Raw genomic sequence first — 22,642 nt, 5'->3', positions numbered from 1 at the left:
CCACTAATTCCATACAAACAACAACCTACTGGGTTTATACAAGGTAAAACAAAGAGTAGGAATTAATATTTCCTTGACTACCCCCTTAGTGCCTAGCAGAGTGCTGTGCATTCAGTAGCCACTGAATAAATGATCAGAATCAATCTAAAAATTTAGCATTGTCACTCTGTACCCAATGTAGGATGAATAGCTGTGTCATGAATCAGTTCAGTAAGAAATTCCAAGCATACTATATGAGGTTATTTGAATATCTGATTCTATGCCTCTGTTAAGTGGCACCCATTAATTCATTGCTCTTAATAGCCTAACCTTTTGTGACTTAATTTTTAATTAAAGAATCAGCAACAGGGGAGAATAAAGTGATTCACAAATCCTGTCTTTCTTTGACCTTAGCTTGTTCAAGAAAAAAGAAGTTTGATTTTATTAGGAACCAACCACTCACATTTGTGTTATGCCAGTCCTGAAGCTTGAACTCAGCCTGGTCCTGACTTTTAAAAAAATTTTATTGCTTAAAATTTATTTATTGGGCTGGGAAGGTGGCTCAGTGGTACAGTGCTTGCCTTGCATGCATGAGGCCCTGGATTCGATTCTCAGCACCATGTAAGCAAAAAGAAAAAAGCCGGAAGTGGTGCTGTGGCTCAAGTGGTAGAGTGCTAGCTTGATTCTCAGCACCACGTAAGCAAAAAGAAAAAAGCCAGAAGTGGTGCTGTGGCTCAAGTGGTAGAGTGCTAGCTTTGAGCTGAAGAGCTGAGGGACAGCGCCCAGGCCCAGAGTTCAGGCCCCATGACCAGACCCCCACCCCCCAAAAATATTTATTTATTTTTACAGTACAGAGTGTTTACAGTTACATAAATCAGGTAATGGGTACATTTCTTTTTGAACAGTGTCACCTCTTCTCATTTTCTCCTAGTTTTTTCCCTCTCAAGCCCTACCCCCAAAAGTTGTATAGTTCATTTTTAACATAATATCAGTGAGTATCACTGTTATTTGTTCACCCTTTGTCCCACCATCTCTGTGCTCTCCCTTACCCTCCTCAAAACAGATAAAATCATATACATGACAAAGAGGTACAGAAATCAAAAAATGACAAAAGAAACACACACACACACACACACACACACACACACAAACAAGAACAAAATACAAAAAACCTCTTGTTTAGGCCAGCCCAGGCAGGAAAGTCCGTGAAACTCTTATCTACAGTAAACCACCAGAAAACTGGAAGTGGCGCTATAGCTCAAGTGGTAGAGCGCTAGCCTTGAGCTGAAGAGCTGAGGGACAGTGCTCAAGCCCAGAGTTCAAGCCCCACAACTGACACACACAAAAAAACCTCTTGCTTCCCTTTGTTGGAGTTCATTTTGATAAACATAATCTTACATGATCATATGCAAATAGCCATTGAGCCTTTGTGATCCTCTCCTAAGAATATCTTCTTTTGATTTCACTGCATGTTTAGAGTCCTGTTTAATTTATCATGTCCAAGTATAATTTTTGTCTTTTAACACCTATCGTGTTTACTTGTAGATTTATAAGCACATTCAATTACTACAAATGAGGGTAACCATGCAACCTATGTTTCCTTGAGTCTTAACATGTTTTTGAAGTCTTTTCATTTCCTTATGAATGGCTCAATGCCATTCTTTCTGATGGAAGCATAGAATTCCACTGTGTATATATACCACATTTTTTATCCATTTGTCCACTGAGGGTCCATCTGGGTTGATTCCATATCTCAGTACTAGAATAAAGGATAATCATGGATAACCCACTCTATTCTGTAATGTTATGCTCTTGGGAAGGGAAGTCTTGATCTTAGAATCACAGAGAGGGTTGCATGTTATCCTACAGCATATTTTGGATGTGGTAAATAATGAACATGGTTGTACTGATAGCTTTAGTGTGGCCTTGTATGTGCTATTGGATAAATACCCAGGAATGGAATTGCTGGGTAATAGGGGAGGTTCCTTGAGCTCTTCTGTATGTGAGCATGACCCACTTCTGGCTTTTTAGTAGTTAATTGGAGCTAAGCATTTCATGGGAGTTTCCTTCCTGGCTCGAATCGTGATTTTCAGAGCTCAGCCTCCTGAGTAGCTAGGGTTACAGAAATGAGCCACCAACACCCAGCAGGAAGTTATCGTTCTTTTTAAAAGAAGTTGAAGAGAGTTTAAAGGAGACAACAGACATCCAAGAGTCAACTCTAGTTAGTTATTTCTGTCTGTTTCTACGTACTGTCATTTAACAAGAGACCCAGACAGAGCCTAAAGAATTCAAGATTTGGGGAGAAGGATGAGAACGAATCCATTTATGATTTATTGAAGTCTATGAGCAGAACTATAGAAGAAGAGAGGCTCAGAATCAGGCTGAAGGGATTGGAAAGTTGCATAAGCCAAAATTAGGGGCCAGTAGTTGAAGTCAAAAGCAAATCCTCTTGACCATTAACTAAAACAAATAAAAGGTCCAAAGAAGTACTATAGAAGCTTTGAACCCCTAGACAATGAATATTTTCATTGTCTATAACAATCCTCAGTTATAGCAGAGGAAAGTGTAGACACAGAATATTTAGTTCATGAACAAACATGTACTGAGAACTTTCAATAAGCAATTAAGAGGTCAGTTACCGACACACTGATTTAGGAACAAGTAGGCAACATTCAATTCCTTGGTCTGAGAAAGTTGCCAAAAGAGAGAAGAAAGAGCAAACTTCAGGGTGAAAACATTTATAATTTGCTTGTATCACAGTTACTAAATCCCACTGGCTAAAGCAAGCTATATAGTCAATCTCAGAGTTAGTGTGGTAAGGGACTAACAAAGCCAATGGATTCAGAGACATGATCAAAATGAAAACCATTACTGTAGCATTCTCCTTCAGGCCTTTCCAATGGTTACAGGATTTCTAAATTGTCCCGTTGAAAAGGAAAGGGAGTTGGGAAATGTAAGCATCCATTGCCATTTCACTTTGGTGGAGAGCCGCTCCTGGAGAACATCAACTCTCTGGCATTCCTGCATGGTCCCAAGAAATCATTTCAGAATCTATAGCCAGACAGTGTGTGAAGGCAGAGCGATGCATGAACAATATTGGCAGGTACAAGTGATGACTATGGGTGATCTCCAGGGTGGGCCAAGGGAATACAAGCAGGGTATCAACACCATCTACTACAGCAAACTTAGATAAAATACAGGTCCTGACTTCAAAGAATCACAGATGAATGGGAGGTCTTTGCTGTGATTGATTTACAGTGTAGAACAGGTAGGGTGATGGCTGTCAGCAGAAGGGAAGGCCTCACAAAGCAGGCAACATTAAGGTCAGATGAATCCACACTGAGGTTTATCATCTCAATAGGTTTAAAGGAAACAGGTGCACGGAGGAAAATACAGATGCACAACATAGTGACTAGGGATTTTAGAAAGACTAGAAATAGTTTTGTCTGGCTAACTACTAAGAGAATAGATGTGGTACTGGCTCATGGGAGATTAGCCACACCAGGCTGAGGAGTTTGTATTGCACTAGGAGATAGAGAAAAATTGTAATGCAATGGAAAAATAAATGCAATAAAAAATCTTAGGACACTAACAGAGCTGGAGTACAGAGTTGAGGAGACCTAAATCTCAGCCTGGTCCCCTTGTCCTATGGAATGGATCAGGTGCTGGCAGCCGAAACTATTATCCTTTATAGCCGATAATGTTACGAGGATGTCAGGTTATTTATCTTTGATATCCCATTGCCACTGACTGATGACCTCAATGTAATAATGCTTGATTAATTATTGTCCTGCAAGTCTCAAGGAAGGGCTAGTTGATACAGTCAGTTCTGCCCAAGAACTTAGTCCAGTTAAGAACAAAGTAAATGCACCCTATTGTGTCCCCAACATATATATATGTATATATATATATATATATATATATATATATATATATGAAGTAAAGTAGATCCCCTAACTTAGAAGCTAACCTGAAAGGAATGAGTTTATCTCTATAGTCTAAGCCTACTTAATAGGTAGATGAATCCCTGATGATCCAAACGATAATGATAATAATGTTTGTTTCAAATTTTTCCTTTTTGAGAACATACATGGAATTTTTTTCTGAGACTCAAAAGAAAGGGCATGTGATTAAGGCTGAGAATCTGAGACTCAAATACCTACTACCTGATATAAGCCAGTGGTTTAGTTCTTTGAGATCATAGTTTGAATCCCAGGCAGACTAGTAGCTCAGTACTAGAATAAAGGATAATCATGGATAACCCACACCATTTCATAAATGCTATGTTCTTGGGGAGGGAAGTCTTGATCTTAGAATCACAGAGAGGGTTACATGTTATCCTAAACAAATGCTTAGGAATAGCTAAGAACTCAGGAAGGTGGGCTCAAGCTAGGTGTCCCTGGTGCTGGACCAATGACTTTCCACTGTCTTCTGATTTTCCTTACACATAGCCCCTAACAAGTGGACTGATTTTTGTAGGAACATCCATCTCTATGTTCTTATTTTATTAACATGTTTTTATTGAGCCCTATGGAGATGTGACATCTTGGAAGGGATGAGTTCTACAGACAAAAAGGTGATATACTTAAGTTTATGTGCAAAGAAAAGTACATTATTAGTTCTATAAGCTAGTTGACAAGACTTCACCACAGCAGATGTACCCATCAGCCTCTATAAATACCTTCTTTATGAGTTAAAGTGTGAAAAACTCAGCAATTGGTCTCTAGTCTACATGTTCCCCTTGTAAAACACCCTAATTAACTGAAGCTGAATAATACTTTACAAAGAATCTCTGCTGGCCTCCTCCTATAGACAAAAGAGCCGAAGACATCCATAAGTAATTAGGCTCCTCTACTGTATGAAAGACATCTGTTTAAAGGAGCAGTCAGGCCTTCCACTCTGCCAGCGAAATCATATTTACTTTATTCATCTAAATAACGTGGCTTGTTTGCCTTCTGTATGAAATTATCTTGTGCGGTTGCTCATTGATTGAGTTTTATGAGACAGCATATGATTTTCTGGGCATCCATATGCCACTCTGTTGAGAATGGAATGGCTTCTTGTTGAGTAGTCTCAATCATCATATCCTTTTATAATTTGGACGCATCAGATTTACCCAAAATGTCCAGTTCCCCATTCCTATTTTCTTCTCTGGTGCCAAGCTCTACTCTTTTCCCCAAAGAATAGAGAAGAATAATATAAATAAATCAATAATATATGGATACCCTATATTCCATTTCTAATGAGTTGCTTCCTGTTTGGGTAATTATGGCAATCTGAGTCTACTGGAATAGGATGTATTTTTAGTCATTCAGATTGTTCATACTTGGATGCTTAGAAACATGTGAACAAGAAGGATCAAAGTGGCCACAGATGTGACTTCTACTCAGCTTGAAAGTTCAGAACTGTTGGTCAGAACTTGACGCAGCCATATTATAAAAACAACAATGTTACTGGGTGCTGGTGACTCACACCTGTAATCTTAGCCACTCAGTAGTCTGAGATCCGATTACTCCATTGTTCTTAGAACACACACACACACACACACACACACACACACACACACACACACACACACACACACACACACACTGTCCAGCTCACATATATATGTGTATTTAAAAAATTAAAGAAGCCTTGGAATTGTGGCATATAACTGTAACCCCAGCATTCAGGGCACAGAAGGCTTGTAAGTTTAAGACCAATCTGAGTGAGGTAATAGGCTTCTAGCCTGGGCTACATAAAAGAAACAAAGGGAAAGAAAGGAGAGGAAAGGAGAAGAGAGGAGAGGAGAGGAGAGGAGAGGAGAGGGAGAGGGAGAGGAGAGGGAGAGGGAGAGGAGGGGGAGAGGAGGGGGAGAGAAAGAGGGAGAGGGAGAGGAGAGGAAGAAGAGAGGGAGAGGGAGAGGAGAGGAAAAGAGAGGGAGAGGGAAAGGAGAGGGGAGGAAGAGGGAGATGAGAGGAGAAGAGGAGAGGAGAGGGAGAAGGAGAGAGAGGAGAGGACAGGGAGAGGGAGAGGGAGAGGGGAGGAAGAGGGAGAGGAGAGGAGAGGAGATAGAGGGTGGAAGAGAAGACAGGGAGAGGGAAAGGAGAGGAGAGGAGAGGGAGAGGGAGAGGGGAGGAAGAGGGAGAGGAGAGGAGAGGGAGAAGAGAGAGAGAGGAGAGGAGAGGAGAGGAGAGGAGAGGAGAAGAGAAGAGAAGAGAAGAGAAGAGAAGAGAAGAGAAGAAAAGAAAAGAGAAGAAAAGAGAAGAAAAGAGAAGAAAAGAGAAGAAAAGAGAAGAGTTAAAGAAAGTGCAGTAAATTCAAGATGCTGGGTGACAGATCTCTAAGAGTTCTTCACACTTTGTCAATTTATATTACCACAAATATGTGTATGTTGACTCCAATCAAACATCGAGGTGTGTCACCCTAAAATGGAGCTAGGTCAAACTTTCTTAGCCACCATGAGGTTCTGCCCCACCGCTGCCACTGCACAGCAGTGTGCATGAAACAGAATCATGCTTCACCTTTCCCTCTGTATCATCCAGATGTGAACTAGAAACATCTGGACCCTTAAGATCTGACTGTTACCCATGCAGAATTCTGCTATATGCCTGTGGAGATCTCACACCCTTTCCAATAGTCCTTCAAAACTCTAAGGATGGAAGTTAGGTACTCATTTCACTCCTATATCAATTTCCTGTTTCCATTAAACATTTCCAGGTAAAAAAAAAATTACCCCTTTAGTCTACACATGCACCCTCCACTCCCCAGGACAGGGACTCAAGTGTGAAACTTGACTTCTCCATCCCAACAAATCCCCCAGCACTCACCCAAGGCATTTGTGACCAGAATGCACATCACCCCTTGTAATGTCAGGGGTGCCACCAAGGCATGTAAAGTATGGCACATGCATGCTTTCTAAACTTCTGAGTCACCTCACCTCTGAATTCCAATTACGGTCCTCTCCTGTCCAGCTTCATACTTCTTACTGTCTCCTCTCTCATTTCTTTGTTCCTATCATGGCTGATGGCAAATTCTTCCCAAGAAGAGCAGACTTTCTTTGTTCTCTAAGCATCAATGGTCTCAGGGCCCTACAATAACCTTGGGATTCTCAGGAATATAAGGACATTTCCTTCCTCAAGAGAAACGCTTGAGGCCAGTTGAAATCATCAAATTCTCTCTTGCATGAGCTCTGTGAAATGAGACACAGTGATGGATACTCCTAAGGGGTCTGTTTCAAGCATGGAAATGCCGATATACCAAGAATGGAACTTAGTTTTATTTTATAGAATTAAAATACCTTTTTATGCATGTTCATTTTGGGGGGAGGTACATGTGTGTGCTGATCCTGGGGCTTAAACACAGGGCTTAGGCGCTGTCTCTGAACTTCTTTTGCTCAAGGCCTTTCTTGGGGCAGAGGTAGTTTATTGGAGATAAGAATTTCTTGGAGTCCCTTGTGTGGGCTGGCTTTTGAACCATGATCCTCAGATCTGTCTTTTGAGTGGCAAGGATTACAGGCATAAGCCCCTGGCACCTTTTAAAAGAATACATAGTGGCCAGGAGCCAGTGGCGTACACCTGTAATCATAGCTACTCAGGAGGTTGAGATCTGAGGATCACAGTTCAAAGCCAGCCCAAGAAGAAAAGTCCATGAGACTGTGATATCCAATAAACCACTAGAAAACCAGAAATGGCGCTGTGGCTCAAGAGGTAGAGTGCTTACCTTGAGCTGAAGAGTGCAGGGACAGCGCCCAGGCCCAGAGTTCAAGCCCCACAACCAACCAAAAAACAAAAAAAGAAGAAGAATACATAGCATGTTGCAAAAAATAATATAAAGAAGAGAACAGAAGAGAATTAAATCTTATTAAATATTATCACCTGTCATTAACACGTAGGTGAATATTATAGGAACATCCCTTTACCTGAGAGCCCTAAGATTTTCAAAGACTACATGGTATTCCAGCTCTTATCTCTTAAAAGTACAATAAACTTTCTTTTCTAGAACCCTGCTTTCTTCTTTCACCTCCATTTCTATAGTCTCTGTAATTTGTTTCAGTGAAACTGAGGTTGCTATCTTTTATTTTTACCTAGTCCTAGAACTTGAACTCTGGGCTTGGACACTGTCCCTGAGTTTCTCTTGCTCAAGGCTAGCACTTGAGCCACAGGGCCACTTCCAGATGTTACTGAATAGTTTATTATTACTCAGCAGACTTTCCTGCCTAGACTGGCTTCAAACCATGATCTAAGCTTCCTAAGTAGCTAGGATTACAAGTGTGAGCCATAGGTTGATATTTTAATATATAATTTGCCGTTGGTGTCATTCCTGTGACATATACAAACTAAAAATATTGATAGATGATGGGCTCTATAGTGAAAGGGGGAGGGGGAGAGAGGTGGAAGGGACAGTGTGAGGGAGGGAGTGAGAGGGAGGGAGAGATCCGTGTGGAATTTAATAGGACATCAAGAGAACCTCATTGTCCACATTTAATACTGACTTGTGACTTGGCCAACTTCAGCCTTTGTCTTGATTGTTCAAGCTTGCAAAAGAACAAGTTGCTTGTAAAGATGGTACCATGTAATTTCGTCATGTGCCATCTACTTCCTACTTCCTTCTCTGATTTTTCATTTAGAGAAAACCTGAACCCTAAAGATAACCTAGCTCCTAAAGGGAGTAGTTAATCTCTCTCATTTCTCATAGCTGTCCACCTCAGAGAACTTGGGCCTAACCTTAGCAAAAATAACAATCTTCCTTGTGTCAATCAGTTGGATCTGAGGATATTTTTTTCCTAGTTCAATCTCATGAGTTCTTTGTAAGTACAAACCTCTTTAGGATGTATCTTATTTCCAGGTGCTTCATAGCATTCTAGACTGTTCAAATCCACAACATGCAATGTGAAGAATCACAATAACAAAAACTTGTTCAGCCTGCACAGGATTGTTGATCTGTTTGTCTGAGGTAGAACACATACCCTTAGATTTATACAAGCCCCACCTCTCCCTATTGTCTTATTCTTGATTTAAATAATTATATTTTACTACTTATTTGTTTTTTTAAAAATTACAAATATTCTGAAAGCAGTAAATATTTTACCGAGACACAGAGGATGCCACGCCCCAAGAAATTTAGTCCTCTACATTGCAACATGCAACTATCTAGTGACTTATAATATTTTTCTTCACACAAGAAATATTTGTGGGGCTGGGAAGGTGGCTCAGTGGTAGAGCACTTGCCTTGCATGCCTGAGGCCCTGGTTCAATTCCTCAGCACCACATAAGCAAAAAGAAAAAAGCTGGAAGTGGCTCTGTGGCTCGAGTGGTAGAGTGTTAGCCTTGAGCTGAAGAGCTGAGGGACAGTGCCCAGGCCCAGAGTTCAGGCCCCACAACTGGACCCCTCCCCCCCAAAAAAGAGAAATATTTGTAAACATGCATACTCTGTATCAGACACTAATGTGCAAAATAGGCATTGTCTCACAGAGGTTGTAGACTAGTCATCCTCAGATCTTTTCTTGAGATAACATTCATTAAGTTTCCATGAGAATTTTTAAAAACAAAGGTTTAGACAACATGCAACTAGTTCAATTGTCTTCTTTCAGCTTACACTTCTTCTAATCTCTATGAATATATATAAAACCAGCCTTATGCATGAATCTTCCTTTAAGTAAAAAAAGTATTTCCTTACTGTGAAGTATGTGTGTGGTCCACTAAGCTGTGCACTAGAATGGCTCTGGTGGAATTGACCGAGGTATATTCGAATTGGCAAGTTGCCAATAAGTGCAAAACAAGACAGATGATAAAAGAAATTAATTACCATCAGGAGAGGCTCCTGGTTCTTGATATTTAAAGGGAGGCTAGCAAATGCAAGGTGTTACTCAGAGAATGCCTGAATGAGTGGGCCCTCCACTCTGCTGTAATAGCCTATCCCTGGGGGACCTGAGGAATATAGAACACACCAAAATGACTCAGTGCTGTCGATCAGAGTCCATTAGACTTGTCCTAGATGACAGCAGGGTTCCATAGTTGATAAATGTTTGATTTAAAAAAACTATTTCCTATTTCATGAAGGAAATAGACCTTTAACTTATTTAATTTAAACTAATTAACACTTTGCTGTTGATCTCAAAAACAAAATTGCTCTGGAATTTATTCTTTTCCCTCTCTCTCTTTGCTCTGGAGTTGACATTCAGACCAGTCAGTAAGCTTCTGAATTCTTGCTCAGGTCAACTTGCCTTGTACATAATCCAAGGAAATCCATAGTGCTCCGATGTCAGCAACATGCAGGACTCATCTTCTGATTGATCTAGATGGAGATAAGTCATTATGAAGAAAAGAAAGCACAAGATGAATGAAAAATAGAAGGATCATGGGCTTCGGAATCCACCAGATTTAAGTTTAAAGGAACCTCTCTAAATAATTGTTACTTCATAAAATCTAGACATTCACACCCCCCTTACAGAATAGCCATGATCACTATTGTGAGGTAAAGTTTGCAAAGTTCCTGGTACATTGTGGTAGTGTGAATTTAATTTCTTCTTCAAGCTTTTTTCTGTTGGAAACTAACAACATTGCTTTGTCACCTTATCCTGAGGATGATTTCCCTCATATATCAGTCATCTCATCTAGCAAATCTAACAGTGTTGACTTAAGTGTCATATCCTCTTGGTACGGGACAACCATCAATGTTCCAAAGCTGATGATGACACATCTTTAGGCATGTGTAGAAGTGACCTGTGCAACATCCTCTCTGTGGGTCTCCTGATCTAATGCTAAACATGGTAGGTTGCTTTGATTGATGTTCACAGTCATCAATGTTCTTGTGGCTGCACTGGAACTTTGAGTTCTTTCCATATTCTGAGTTTGGACTCATCTCTGACTTGCTTTGAACAAAAAAATAAAGCAGAACTGCTGCCTTGCACTTACCATTTAATCTCGTGCACTATTGGACTTGCTTATGGAATAAGCTTGGTCTAGGTAACTAGAAAATGAGCCATGAGGAAAAGAACTAGAATTCCCCAACTAACGGGTAGAGGTAATGTGAACTCAGTGAACTAAAGTTGACAAAAAAAAAATGCATGCGGCAGGCAGTTCAGTCAAGACCTAAGCAACCACTCATTGAGACTAACTTGATGAACCATGAAACCATGAGTTGGACATATGGGGATGTTTTTAAGGTAATAGGGGTTTTATTTTTTATTTTATTTATTTATTTATTTTGTCATTTGGGGGGCCTGAACTCTAGGTCTGGGCTCTGTCCTTCAGCTCTTCAGTTCAAGGCTAGCACTCTACCACTTGAGCCACAGCATCACTTCCGGCTTTTTCTGCTTATATGGTGCTGAGGAATTGAACCCAGGGCCTCATGCATGCAAGGCAAGCACTCTACCACTGAGCCACCTTCCCAGCCCAGTTTTTTGTAGTGCGTAATATGTAATGAAGGTGACACGATCCCTGTGGTAACTGATAGCCTAATGAGTACCCCTGGGCCCTCTCAATCATCAGAGCAACAGACTCACACCACAGGCTTGCTTGTCCTACCAATGTTCAGCCACTGATTGTGTTCTTGGATCTTCTTTATGATTACCTGGCGGCCTGATGATGGAGACAATTTGTCTATGAGGAGGATAGACAGATGATGTGTGCATCCCCCTTTCTAAAGCAAAACAGGAAGAACTAACAGGATGCAAATACTTAGAAGTGTGATATGGGGTCCAGGTTTTAGGGAGGGGGAATCTTTGGTTGGGAAAAACATACAAGTTAGTACAAGTGAGAGGTTAGGAATAATGAACTAGAGAGTACTCAGACATGGTTGTGTTAGAGGTTGGATTCTGCCTTCTCTGGTCCCTGCCTCATCCTGTCTCCTCCTAGAGATCTCCACTCTGTCAGCAAGTTTAAATTGAAGCATTAGTTGTCTATGGCTTAGGGTGCTACCAGTTCATAGATAATTATACTTTCATGTCACTAAACATTCAATATAGAGAGGCAGAGACAGAGAGACAGAGAGGGACCTCTTTACTTTTAAAGGTAAAAGCATCTTGCATGTACTTATATCTATATCACATGGACCAATTCTGCCTCTAGATTCTGCCTGCCCTCCTCTCTTCTACTGTCTCTATTTCCCCCTCCCCAATACAGAGGTGAGATCACTAGTTCTATCCTTATTTGTTTTGTTTTGCTGATTGATTGATATTTTTGTTTATTTATCTGGTTTTTGAGATGGGTTCTCACTATGTAGTTCAGGCTAGCCTCAAACTTATGATCTTCCTGCTTCAGCCCCTAAGTGTTATGGTTACAAGTGTGAACCACCATGCCTGGTTTTTATTCTTGTTACTATAATAGTGAATGTTTCTGTGAACTTTACAATATAATTTTCCTGTCTGTGCTTTTCTTTGTTGGTCTATAAGCATCTGTAGGGCAAAGCCACACACATATGTACACACAAACACACACACACATACCACACTGATATCACACCGCTATTGGTTCTTTTATTGTTCCTTTTTTTATACTTCCCACAGGGTGCCATGCCCTTGTATACAATCTTGAGAAATCAAGAATAGTCTTTGAAATATCATAGGAAAATTCAGAACCCATCCCTGTGTATAAAATATGGACCTCAAAGTTTTATTGTCAAGTAATTCTAAGCTGAACTGGTTTATACTTCCTTGCTGTATTATTCTATTTTCCAATCTTTATTCCTTAAACCTCTTGACAGAGCTTCTCTTGAGAATCACATCCTAAAAATCCTTATATGTAGAGTGATTCTCAAGGTTCTACCAAAGCAGATTACCAACTAAGCTTGACTGAGGGTCATGAAAACTTAGCCTAATGAGAAAAAGGAAGAAAAGCAGCCAGAGGAGAGCAATGGTTTTGACCCAGGGAGTCTTCACTGTTTGGGATATCTGGCCCCTAGTATTCCTGAGAACAAGTAGAAGCACAGATTTAGGATAGAGGTAAGGGGCACAATCCCTCCAGAGAATGCAGGCATGGTCTTAAGGGGAAAGAAAGCTGATCTAAAGAAAAGCAGGACTTGGGCTCCATAAGAATGTAATGCATTTTGTCTGTTCACAATCAGCTACAGCATCCTGGGCTTTTGGTTGCTGGGAGAAGGGTGTGTGTGTGAGTTGAGAGAGGTGCTTCAGCTTGGAGCCCTAGTTATCAGTGGACAAGGAAGAGGAGTTGGGTAGGTTGTGAGGAGGATTGCTGGGATTCATAAATGTGTGTGGCTTATGAGAATTTCTTTAAAACTCCAGATCTGACTTAGCAGCATTATTTCATTCTCACCCAGTCCAAACCTTCAAGCTGACACACAGAATGCTATGAATTCCTTTTCTCCTTCTGAACCCTCCAGCTGACACACATGGAAAGCTGTGAATTCCTTTTCTCCCTTTTCTCTTTCCTTCTAGAGCCATGTACATTTTTTCTTAAGAGAACAAGGTAAGCATGTGTGTGTGTGTGTGTGTGTGTGTGTGTGTGTGTGTGTGTGTGTGTGTGTGTGTTCCTATGAGGGGTGTATAAAATGCTCGTGATACAAAAATACAAAATGCTTTCTCCTGTAATCCTAGCTACTCAGGGGGCTGAGATCTGAAGATCACAGTTCAAAAATAGCCCAAGCAGAAAATTCTGTGAGACACTTATCTAGAATTAACCAGAAAAAAAGCTAGAAGTGAATCTGTGGCTCAAGTGATAGAGCACAAAAACTCAGGGACAGCACTAACGCTCTGAGTTCAAGCCCCATGACCAGCAACAGGAAGAAAGAAGGGAAGAAAAAAGATAGAAAGAAAGAAAGAAAGAAAGAAAGAAAGAAAGAAAGAAAGAAAGAAAGAAAGAAAGAAAGAAAGAAAGAAAGAAAGAAAGAAAGAAAAAAGATAGAAGAAAGGGGAGGGAGGGAGGGAGGGAAAAAGGGAGGGAGGGGAAGGGAAGGGAAGGGAAGGGAAAGAGGGAAGGAGGGAAAGGCAGAAGTAGGGAGGGAAGAAAGAAGGATAGAAGGAAAGAAAGAGGGGAGGGAGGGGAAGAGAAGGAGGGAAGGAAGGGAAGGAGGGAGGGAGGAAAGAAAGAAGGAAAGTAAAAAGAGAAAGAGAAAGAAAGAAGGAAGGAAAAAAGAAAGAAGGAAGAAAAGAAAGAGAAAAGACAACTGAGGAAGATACTGACCAGCAGCACTACATTGTTGAAAGCTGTATGGGTATTAAGTGCCTTCTACCATGGCACACAGCATCTGTCTCCCACCCTGTGGGGCAGGGGGATACTGCTTGCTCAGCAGCCTCAAACAGCTTCCTGTCAGATGTGCTCAGTTAACAGTGGATCTGAGTCTGCTTTTCAAAATAAGACACACACCCCTCCCCTGAAAAAGGCCCAGGAAAACAACCAATGCTTGTAGGTTAATATTTTGTTAGGTTTATGATTAAACAATTTATCTATTCGTTATTCAAGAGTTTCTGATTTTAGCCTTGTGAAATCAGTTTACTCCATTGTCTACCACTACCAAGACAGCTCCTAATTACCAGACTCTGGGATCATGTGTCCCAAGGTTAAAAGGATGAGTCCCATTCATCCTTGCATGAATTCCAGCCTAGGATCTCATTAATTTACAGCCATAATTGTAAAGGGGATGGGTCATAGAAGAGGAAAACCACAAAACTGTGATATTAGGAAAGGTGCCGGCTGGACACTTGGAAAGACCTGGGATTTCTGCCCAGAATCTGCTCAGCTAAACAAGTGCTAGCCCTCCCTGAGCTAGTGCCTGTCTTAACAAAATGAAGCAGTTAGACTAAGCCAGGAGGTATAGCTTAATTAGCTCAAGTAACCCAACTATGGAAAGCCACCACAGTATGTGACAAGCAGAAGTGGTAGGAACCTGTGATTTGAATGGCCTCTGGAAGACATTCAAAATTGAATGTTACAATGTTCTTAAATTTGTATCTTGAAAGTTGGAAATGATAGCATACTTTTCAAATGCTGCCCAAACTAGCACAGATGCAGTACATAGCAGCATTCTTCACAGTAGCTAACAGGTTAGAAGCAACCCAAGTATTCATCAGTGAATGAACAGATAAACAAAATGTGGTCTATACATACAATGGAGTATTAGTCTGGCCTAAAAAGGAAGGAAATCTGATACATGCTAGAAATTATGCTGAAGTGAACTAAGCCAGACATAAGAGATCACATATGGTATGATTCCATTTATATGGGACTACAGTACTCAGCTCACAAAGGCTAGAAGTTTAATGTTGCCAAGGACTGAAGAGAGGAAGAAGCTGATGTTTAATGGATGTAGAGTGGGTTTTGTTTGTTTGTTTGGAGTATTTTTCTTTATGTTTTTCATTGTGTTTTTTTTTTATTGTGAAAATACCATACAGAGGGGTTACAATTACATGGGCAAGGTAATGAGTGCATTTCTTATCAAGCATTGTTGCCTCCTCCTTTGTTTCCCCTTCCCATCCCTTCCCATCTTGCCCCCCCTAGTCCTCCCCCTGAGCCAAAGTTGTAAAGTTCATTTTCGACATAACATTCTGTACATCTCATTGTTGCAATGGTTCTACCTGTATCCCTATTTAAACAATTTGTTTTTTTCCCTTCCCCTTCACAGATTATACCAACATCAAATACAGTGAAAACATGGTATTCATAAGATTATTTCTTTGTTGCTTTGTATGTCCCTCCCCCACAGTATAACCCCTGCTTTCACTGTATTTGATGTCGGTATAATTTGTGGAGGGGAAGGGGAAAAACAAGTCGTTTTAATAAGGATATGGGTGGACCCGTTGCAACAATGAGAAGTACAAGTTGTCATCAAAAATGAACCTTACAACTTTGTTGAGGGGGGGAGGATTAGGTGGGGGGTGGGGAGAGGCTGGGAAGGGATGGGAAGGGGAAACAAAAGAGGAGGCTACAATGCTTGATAAGAAATGTACTCATTATCTTGCCCATGTAATTGTAAACCCTCTGTTCAGTATTTTCACAATAAAAAATAAATAAAAATTTAAAAAATATGTTAGAAACAATCACAAGAAAGAAAAAAAAACATTTGAGTCCACATAGTGCACTGTGTTTTTTGAGACAGTCTCAATGTACATCGTCCAGGCTGGTCTTGAATTCTCATGTAGCACCATCCTTCTACTCTGCCTCCACAGAGCTTGGGATTAGAATGGTGTACTGCCCTGCCTGGCTTGAGTATAGAGTTTTAATTTAAGATGATGCAATAGGTTTGGAAATGGATAGTAACAACGCACCATGTGAATGTACTTAAAACTAAACTCTACACTTTAAATTTTTTTAAATGGAGCCAGGCACCAGTGGTTCACCCCTGTAATCCTAGCCACTCAGGAGGCTGAGATCTGAGAATTGCAGTTCAAAGCCAGTCCAGACAGAAAAGTCTGTGAGACCCATCTCCAGAAAATTGGAAGTAGCACTGTGACTCAAGTGGTAGAGCACTTGCCTTGAGCTGAAGAGCTGAGGAACAGTGCCCAGGCCCAGAGTTCAAGCCCCATGACTGACAAAAAAGTATTTAAAATAGCAAGTTTTGGGAAGATGATTTTTGGAAGAGATGGAAGAGAATGTTGAAAGGGTTGACACTGATCAAGATGCATTGTACTCACAAACTGACATGTTGAACCAAAACCCTTTTGTATGACTACATGAAGATAATAAAAATAAATAAATGTCACTTTTGAAAAAAGCAACAGAGAGATTCTGTATGCCTTTAATCCAGCCTCCTCAAAGTTAAGCTTTTATATAACCTTAGCACAATTATCAAAGCCAGGAAATAAACATTGTTACAATACTATTAAGTAACCTACAGACCTTATTAAACTGGCCAATTATTCCACTACCTTCCTTTTATCTGATCTAGGACCCAATCCAGCATATGTATTGTATGTATTTAATTGTCATGTCTTCTTAGGAGAAGATAAAGACAATTTCCTCAAATTTGGGAATGCTCTGCAGAACTTCCTGGTCTTTTATGAGCATGACTACTTTAAGAACACTGGCTAGCTATGGGTTTGTCTGGTGTTTCCACCTTGTTGAACACATATTACTTATCTGGGGCAAGAAAATGACATAAGTGAAGTTGTGTTCTTTTCAAAGCATCATATGAAGCACATGGTTTTGAAACATCTCATCATGGATAAAGTTAATGTAGATCACTTGGTGGTCTCTGCCAGGGTCATCCTTGGGAAAGTAGCAATTGCCCTTTATTTCTTGTTATATTTCACCCATCAATTTTAGCATCCACTGAGATTCTTCCTAGCTACCATTATTACTGTGGGATTTTCCAAATGATGATATTCAATTGCCATCATTATTTCTATTATTCAACTTCCACTATTACTTCCACTACTAGGAATCTATCTCATTGCCTCTATTCAAATTTAACTTCTAATACTCAGGGAAAAAAAAAACCTGCCAGAATAAGGGTAAAATATATTCCTCAAAGCCGACGGGCTCCTAACCCCAAGTTCTATCCTAGTGTCAGATAAATAGTGCCCCCTTCATAGAAAAGAAAACTCTCACTTGGTACCTTCTGACAGTGGTCAAAGGCATAAAGGCTTGAAGAACAAAAGATAATATACCTATATTCTCTTCCATCCCTCTACTATTTTTAAAAAATCAAACCTTAACATTACCCTATGCATATAAATGAGGTTACATAGAAAAGGTATTGGAGAACCATTCAGCCTAGAAAATACACATTAAATATTTATGTTAAATTTGCCCTAGAGAATGTGGATATTAATGAGCAGGAACTAAATGACAAAAGCTGCAATGTTCTAAAGGACTTGCATTTAGACACCATCTCCTGGCAGAGTTGGCTGTGTCCTTTAAGTCCACATCTTAGATGCTGATTTGACCCCAGGCTTTCCCCCATGTACCAAGGATATCCCAGGATAGCATCTCTCTGAGCTGCTTTGGTTTGAGGACAAATTGACAATTAATGTTGTATAGTTTCCAGTTGTTCTGAAAGCTGAGGGAGTAAAACCTTTTAAAAAAATCAGTTAGCTATTTGCTCCTTACTATCCATAGTTAAGTAACAAATCAACCCAAAATTTAGTGGTAAAAAACAACTATCTTTTTATAATCTTAAATTTGGAGGTCAGAAATTCAGACTTATCACAGAGAAGATGACTAGTCAGTCATCCATAATGCATGCAGACTTCTGCAGAAGACTCGACAGCTAGAGGATGACAGAAATGGCTGGGGACTGGAGTTGTCCAGAAACTTTCTCATCTATGCATTAACAATCTGAACTAGGATGACCTGAGGGTTGGTTCAACCAGGACTGTCAACCAGGCATGAATTTATATCTCTTGATGTGATATGGTAGCTTGAGAGTAAATGGATTTATTCAGTGGTAGGTCAGTATCTTCAAAGCAAGTGCTCAGAGGACAAGATAGAAGTCACATGATCCTTCAAGACCCAGATCCACAAGTCATACAGCAAAACTTCCATATTTGTTGATTGATCCTTTCTTTCTTTATTTCTTCTTTTCTTTCTTTCTTTTGTTCTTTCTTTCTTTCATTCAATCATTTGTTTGTTTTTGTGAGACAGTCTTGCTATGTGGCCAAAGCTGAGATTGAACATGTGTATGTATGCACACACACACACACACACACACACACACACACACACACACACACACACACACACACACACACACACACACACACACACACATGCATATATGCTAGTATCAAACTACCGAGAGTATTATAGCTTTGTAGTAAGCTTTCACATCAAAAGAGTTTTTGAGTCTTCCAATTTCTTCTTTTTTCAAGATGATTTGAATTTTTCTGGATTCTTTGTATTTCCATTTTAAGTTTAGGATCAACAAAACAACAGCTGAGATTTTAAAAAGAAATACTATCATGACCAAAAATTGAAGAATCTTAAATCAGCCCCACTTAATTTGAAAACTTGTCTCTCCAAAACATTCACATCCATTCCCTTTTCTGTTAAACATATACACACAACTAAAATTCAACAGCAAACACATTGAGTAGGGAAACATTTTTTTGTTCAGGGACCCCTTTGAGAATCACATGGAAAAACCACATTTCTTTTCAGAAAATGTATATTGCACATTACTTTCTCAGAATTTTCAAGTAGTCAAATAAATTAGCTAGCCACATTAAAAAATGCAAACTGTATCTCTTCATCAATATGAAAACATGTGAAGAAAAGCCAGAGAGCTGGAAACTTCAAAACTTCACCTCTGTACAAAGAGAAAGACAAGCCTGGAGAGTGATTTGCCCAAAGTCACTTTGTTAGGTGGTAACAGGCATGAGCTGTGTCCAATTGTCCCAAATTCCAGATCAAGATTCTTGTCTAAGTTACCTGGGATCATAGAACAGATGACACTCTTCTTTAGGTCCTCCAAGATTCTTAGAGTTCCTGAGCCAAAGAGAAGCTCTGAATCTTGTAATTTCTATCTGTTCTGATATTCATACCTGCTTCCAAGAATCTTTGTGGTAAGAAAATAAAGGGAAACCTGTCATCCAAAAGGCACATACCAAATTTAAATGATTCCACTCTCCCAAGCAGGCTAAAAGACACCAAGGACCCACAGAGAAAGCCTGAGACAGGTTAGATAATCCAGCTGCAAAGACAGAATTAGATCACAGCACAATCAAGAAGCAACCAGGTACATAGAGTATAAACACTAGTACAAGAGAGGAGAATGGAGAAGTTGACATGGGTATGGCAATGGAGACAGAGCTCCATGGAAGTAAAGAAGGAATCTCTAAAAAATGGAAGAAAAAATATAGAAGGTATTTGGAAAGATAAAGGCATTTCCCAGGTAAGCAAAAGGAAGGGAAGGGACAAAATACAGATGTTAAGAAGTAGAGGACCAAGCTCAACAGATTTGCCAATGGTTTTCTTTTTTTCCTTCTTTTGATTATAAAGTGATATACAGAGGAGCAATAAGTAAGGTAATGAGAACATTTGTTTTCGACCAATGTTACCTGATCCCTCATTTTCGCCTGTTGTCTAGTGAGTATCGCTGTTGCATTAGTTCACTCTTTGTCTCACTGTTTCTGTGGTTCCCCATCCCTTCAAAGACTGTGACCACAGGGAATAAACTAGAGGGAAAAGAAATTCAAAAGAAGAAATAACTGTAAACACTACACTAAACAACAACAACAACCACAAACCTTCTGGTTTCCATATCTTGGAGTTCATTTCAATTAACATCATTGTAAATGGTTATATGTACATAGCTATTGAGCTATTGTGATCTTCTGTTAAGAATAACCTAGATATATTCTAGCTGTTACGAGTGAGGGAAGCCATACAGCTTATGTTTCACTGGGTCTGGCTTACTTCACTTGACATAATTTTTTTCAAGTCTTTCCATTTCTTTATGGATGGGGCAATGCCATTCTTTCTGATGGAAGCATAGAATTCCATTGTGTATATGTACCACATTGTCTTGATCCATTCATCTAACTGAGAGGCATCTGGGTTGGTTCTATTTTAGCTATGGTAAATAATACTGCAATGGACATGGTTGTGCTGACAGCTTTAGTGTGGCCTTGTTTGTGGTCATTTGGGTAAATGCCCAGGAGTGGGATTGCTGGGTCATAGGAGAGCTCTATATTTAGTCTTTTGAGGAACGCCTATTCTTGCCAATGATTTTCTCACATTGCATCTATAGGCCTTGAGTCCTGTGTGCAACCTCAGCTTAGATGTCCCTATCCTGGGACAATTGAGAAGCTAACCATTCTTTTGTCTGACTCTCCACAGCTCCCCTTTGTGGATGGCCTGTACCACTTTTATCACAATGGCCTTGCGAAGGCTAAAAGGAGACGCAGCCTACACCACAAGCAGCAGCTGGAGAGAGACCCTAGGGTGAGTTCTCCCCAGAAATTTACATGTCAGTCTCCACTGCCACAGCTGAGCTCATTTGGTCCACTGTATGCTGTGGGGAAAAGCAGGCGATTTTTAAGTCAAGGCATCTAATGTGTTATGATAGGCCAAAGGGATCTTTATGAAGAGTGGCACTGGTGATTTTGTACTCCTCTGTGTGTAATAATTAGTCCTAGACTCATAAAATATTACCCCTTCACTGCTGTCTTCTTCTGACTTATTGTGTGAGGCCTTTAGCTTGCTCAGGAACCTGTTCTGGCATATTATCAATAGGAGGACATCAAGAGTTAATGAGTCATTTTATGAAAGATTTCCTCTGGTCTGTCCACATGCTCTGAGGATGTTTCCATGTCTGTGTCATGAATGGGAAAATAAGTGGTTCAATCAGGGACTATCTCACAACAAGCAGTGGGCTTTTCACTCGCCAAGCATGGCTGAAGCCAGGAGACCATCTCAGCCTTCTCACCCTGTATTTTCTCATGTCACCAAACTTTCCTCCGTGTTTTAACTATCTTTGTGATACTCATAACTTCTGTTTTCCTCCCTAGTTGTTACCTCATTCTTGGACTCTTAGTTTCATTTTCTACTTCCTCTGACAGTGTGAATTCAAGTTTCTCTCAGGCAAATGTATCCTCTTCCTGCTTTTCAGAATAAGAAAGCTGGTCATCCCCAAGCCCTCCATTTTCCAGTCTTCCACCTCCCTATGTACCTGCATACTCATGCTATTGGATAGACTCTAGTTTCTTTCGTGAAACCCAAGGAAAACAAGCTGCTTTTTATGTATTGAAGGCAGGGTAATCTCTTCCCTGGGGTTTAAAAAAGAGCTGGTGAAAAGTGGGTTGGATACTTGAGTTAGTGATTTGCATAAGTTCCCCTTTGAGTGAATGAATCTAAACATTCATTCTTTTGGAACTTTTCATGTGAATATTTGTATGGCTTTAATCAGAAATTAAAGGCTTCCCCCAAAATCACCAATTGCCATAGGAAATTTTCTTAACTCTTCTACCCAGGTCTTCTCACATGTTCTGGAATGGGATATCTTATGCTTCACGGAGCCACTTAATCATTGCTTTTGAAGTAAGACTCAATAACCTGAGCTACCAGCCAATGTCAAGCATTTTAAGGTTCTCTTGTAGAAGTCAGCGCCATTAGCTTTGAGGTAACAGCCATGGCCGTACCAACTCATTGCTTGGTGATATCCTTTGGCAGCCATTAGACAGGCATCTTACTTGTCACATCTATGAATCTAAAGTGGACCCCACTAAGTGAAGAGCACTCTGGTGGTCATGATACTGTTGATCCTTACATTTTAACCTTGCTCCCATGGCCTTGCCCTTTATGGCCAATTGTTTTCCTTTTATTTTAGGCAATTTCTTAAGTCTTACTGATCTCTCTTCTTTTAATTAAATAATTTAATCATTTTTTTCAAACAAGTTTTTTATCTGTTTGTGGTTTTAGAGTAGAGTTTCCAAGGATTTCTATACATTTTCCTAAGATCAGACAGAAAGAAACACAAAGAACTTGAAGCAGAAGGAAAGAAATGCTGAAAAGTCTTAGTCTGGGAAAGAAAACTGAAGATCAATGAAGCTTTAAAAGAAGCCATTATATGGGCAAACCAGACTTTGTGGGACCATTAGAATCCTCAAATTTGGCATCGGCTGAAAGCAGACAAATAATGATAACTATTGTTGAACAAAAACCATTGACTATGTACGGTATAAGAACAGCAATATATTCTTCCCTGTGTGTTTGTAGACCTTAAACAAAATTCAGATATGTCTAGTGTTGGTATATATCAATTTGGGGGCTCCCAAGTACATTTA

At 40.0% G+C, this 22,642-nt stretch overlaps 1 protein-coding gene across 1 annotated transcript in view; it reads left to right on the top strand.

Annotated features, from left to right (window-relative positions):
- Nucleotides 1–22,642, top strand: part of Pcsk2 (proprotein convertase subtilisin/kexin type 2) — a 267,516-nt gene that overhangs the window by 14,625 nt on the left and 230,249 nt on the right. Inside the window, exon 2 of the mRNA XM_070006706.1 lies at nt 20,697–20,801. Within this exon, the coding sequence (XP_069862807.1) occupies nt 20,697–20,801 (105 nt within the window). The remainder of the gene's footprint in view (nt 1–20,696; nt 20,802–22,642) is intronic.

This window comes from Dipodomys merriami, unplaced genomic scaffold (assembly GCF_024711535.1).
Source record: "Dipodomys merriami isolate MVZ:Mamm:240054 unplaced genomic scaffold, mDipMer1.0.p SCAF_7, whole genome shotgun sequence".
In the NCBI taxonomy this organism is placed as follows: Eukaryota; Metazoa; Chordata; class Mammalia; order Rodentia; family Heteromyidae; genus Dipodomys; species Dipodomys merriami.
Note: the sequence above shows the minus strand (reverse complement) of the source record. Positions and strands in the feature narration are given on the sequence as shown.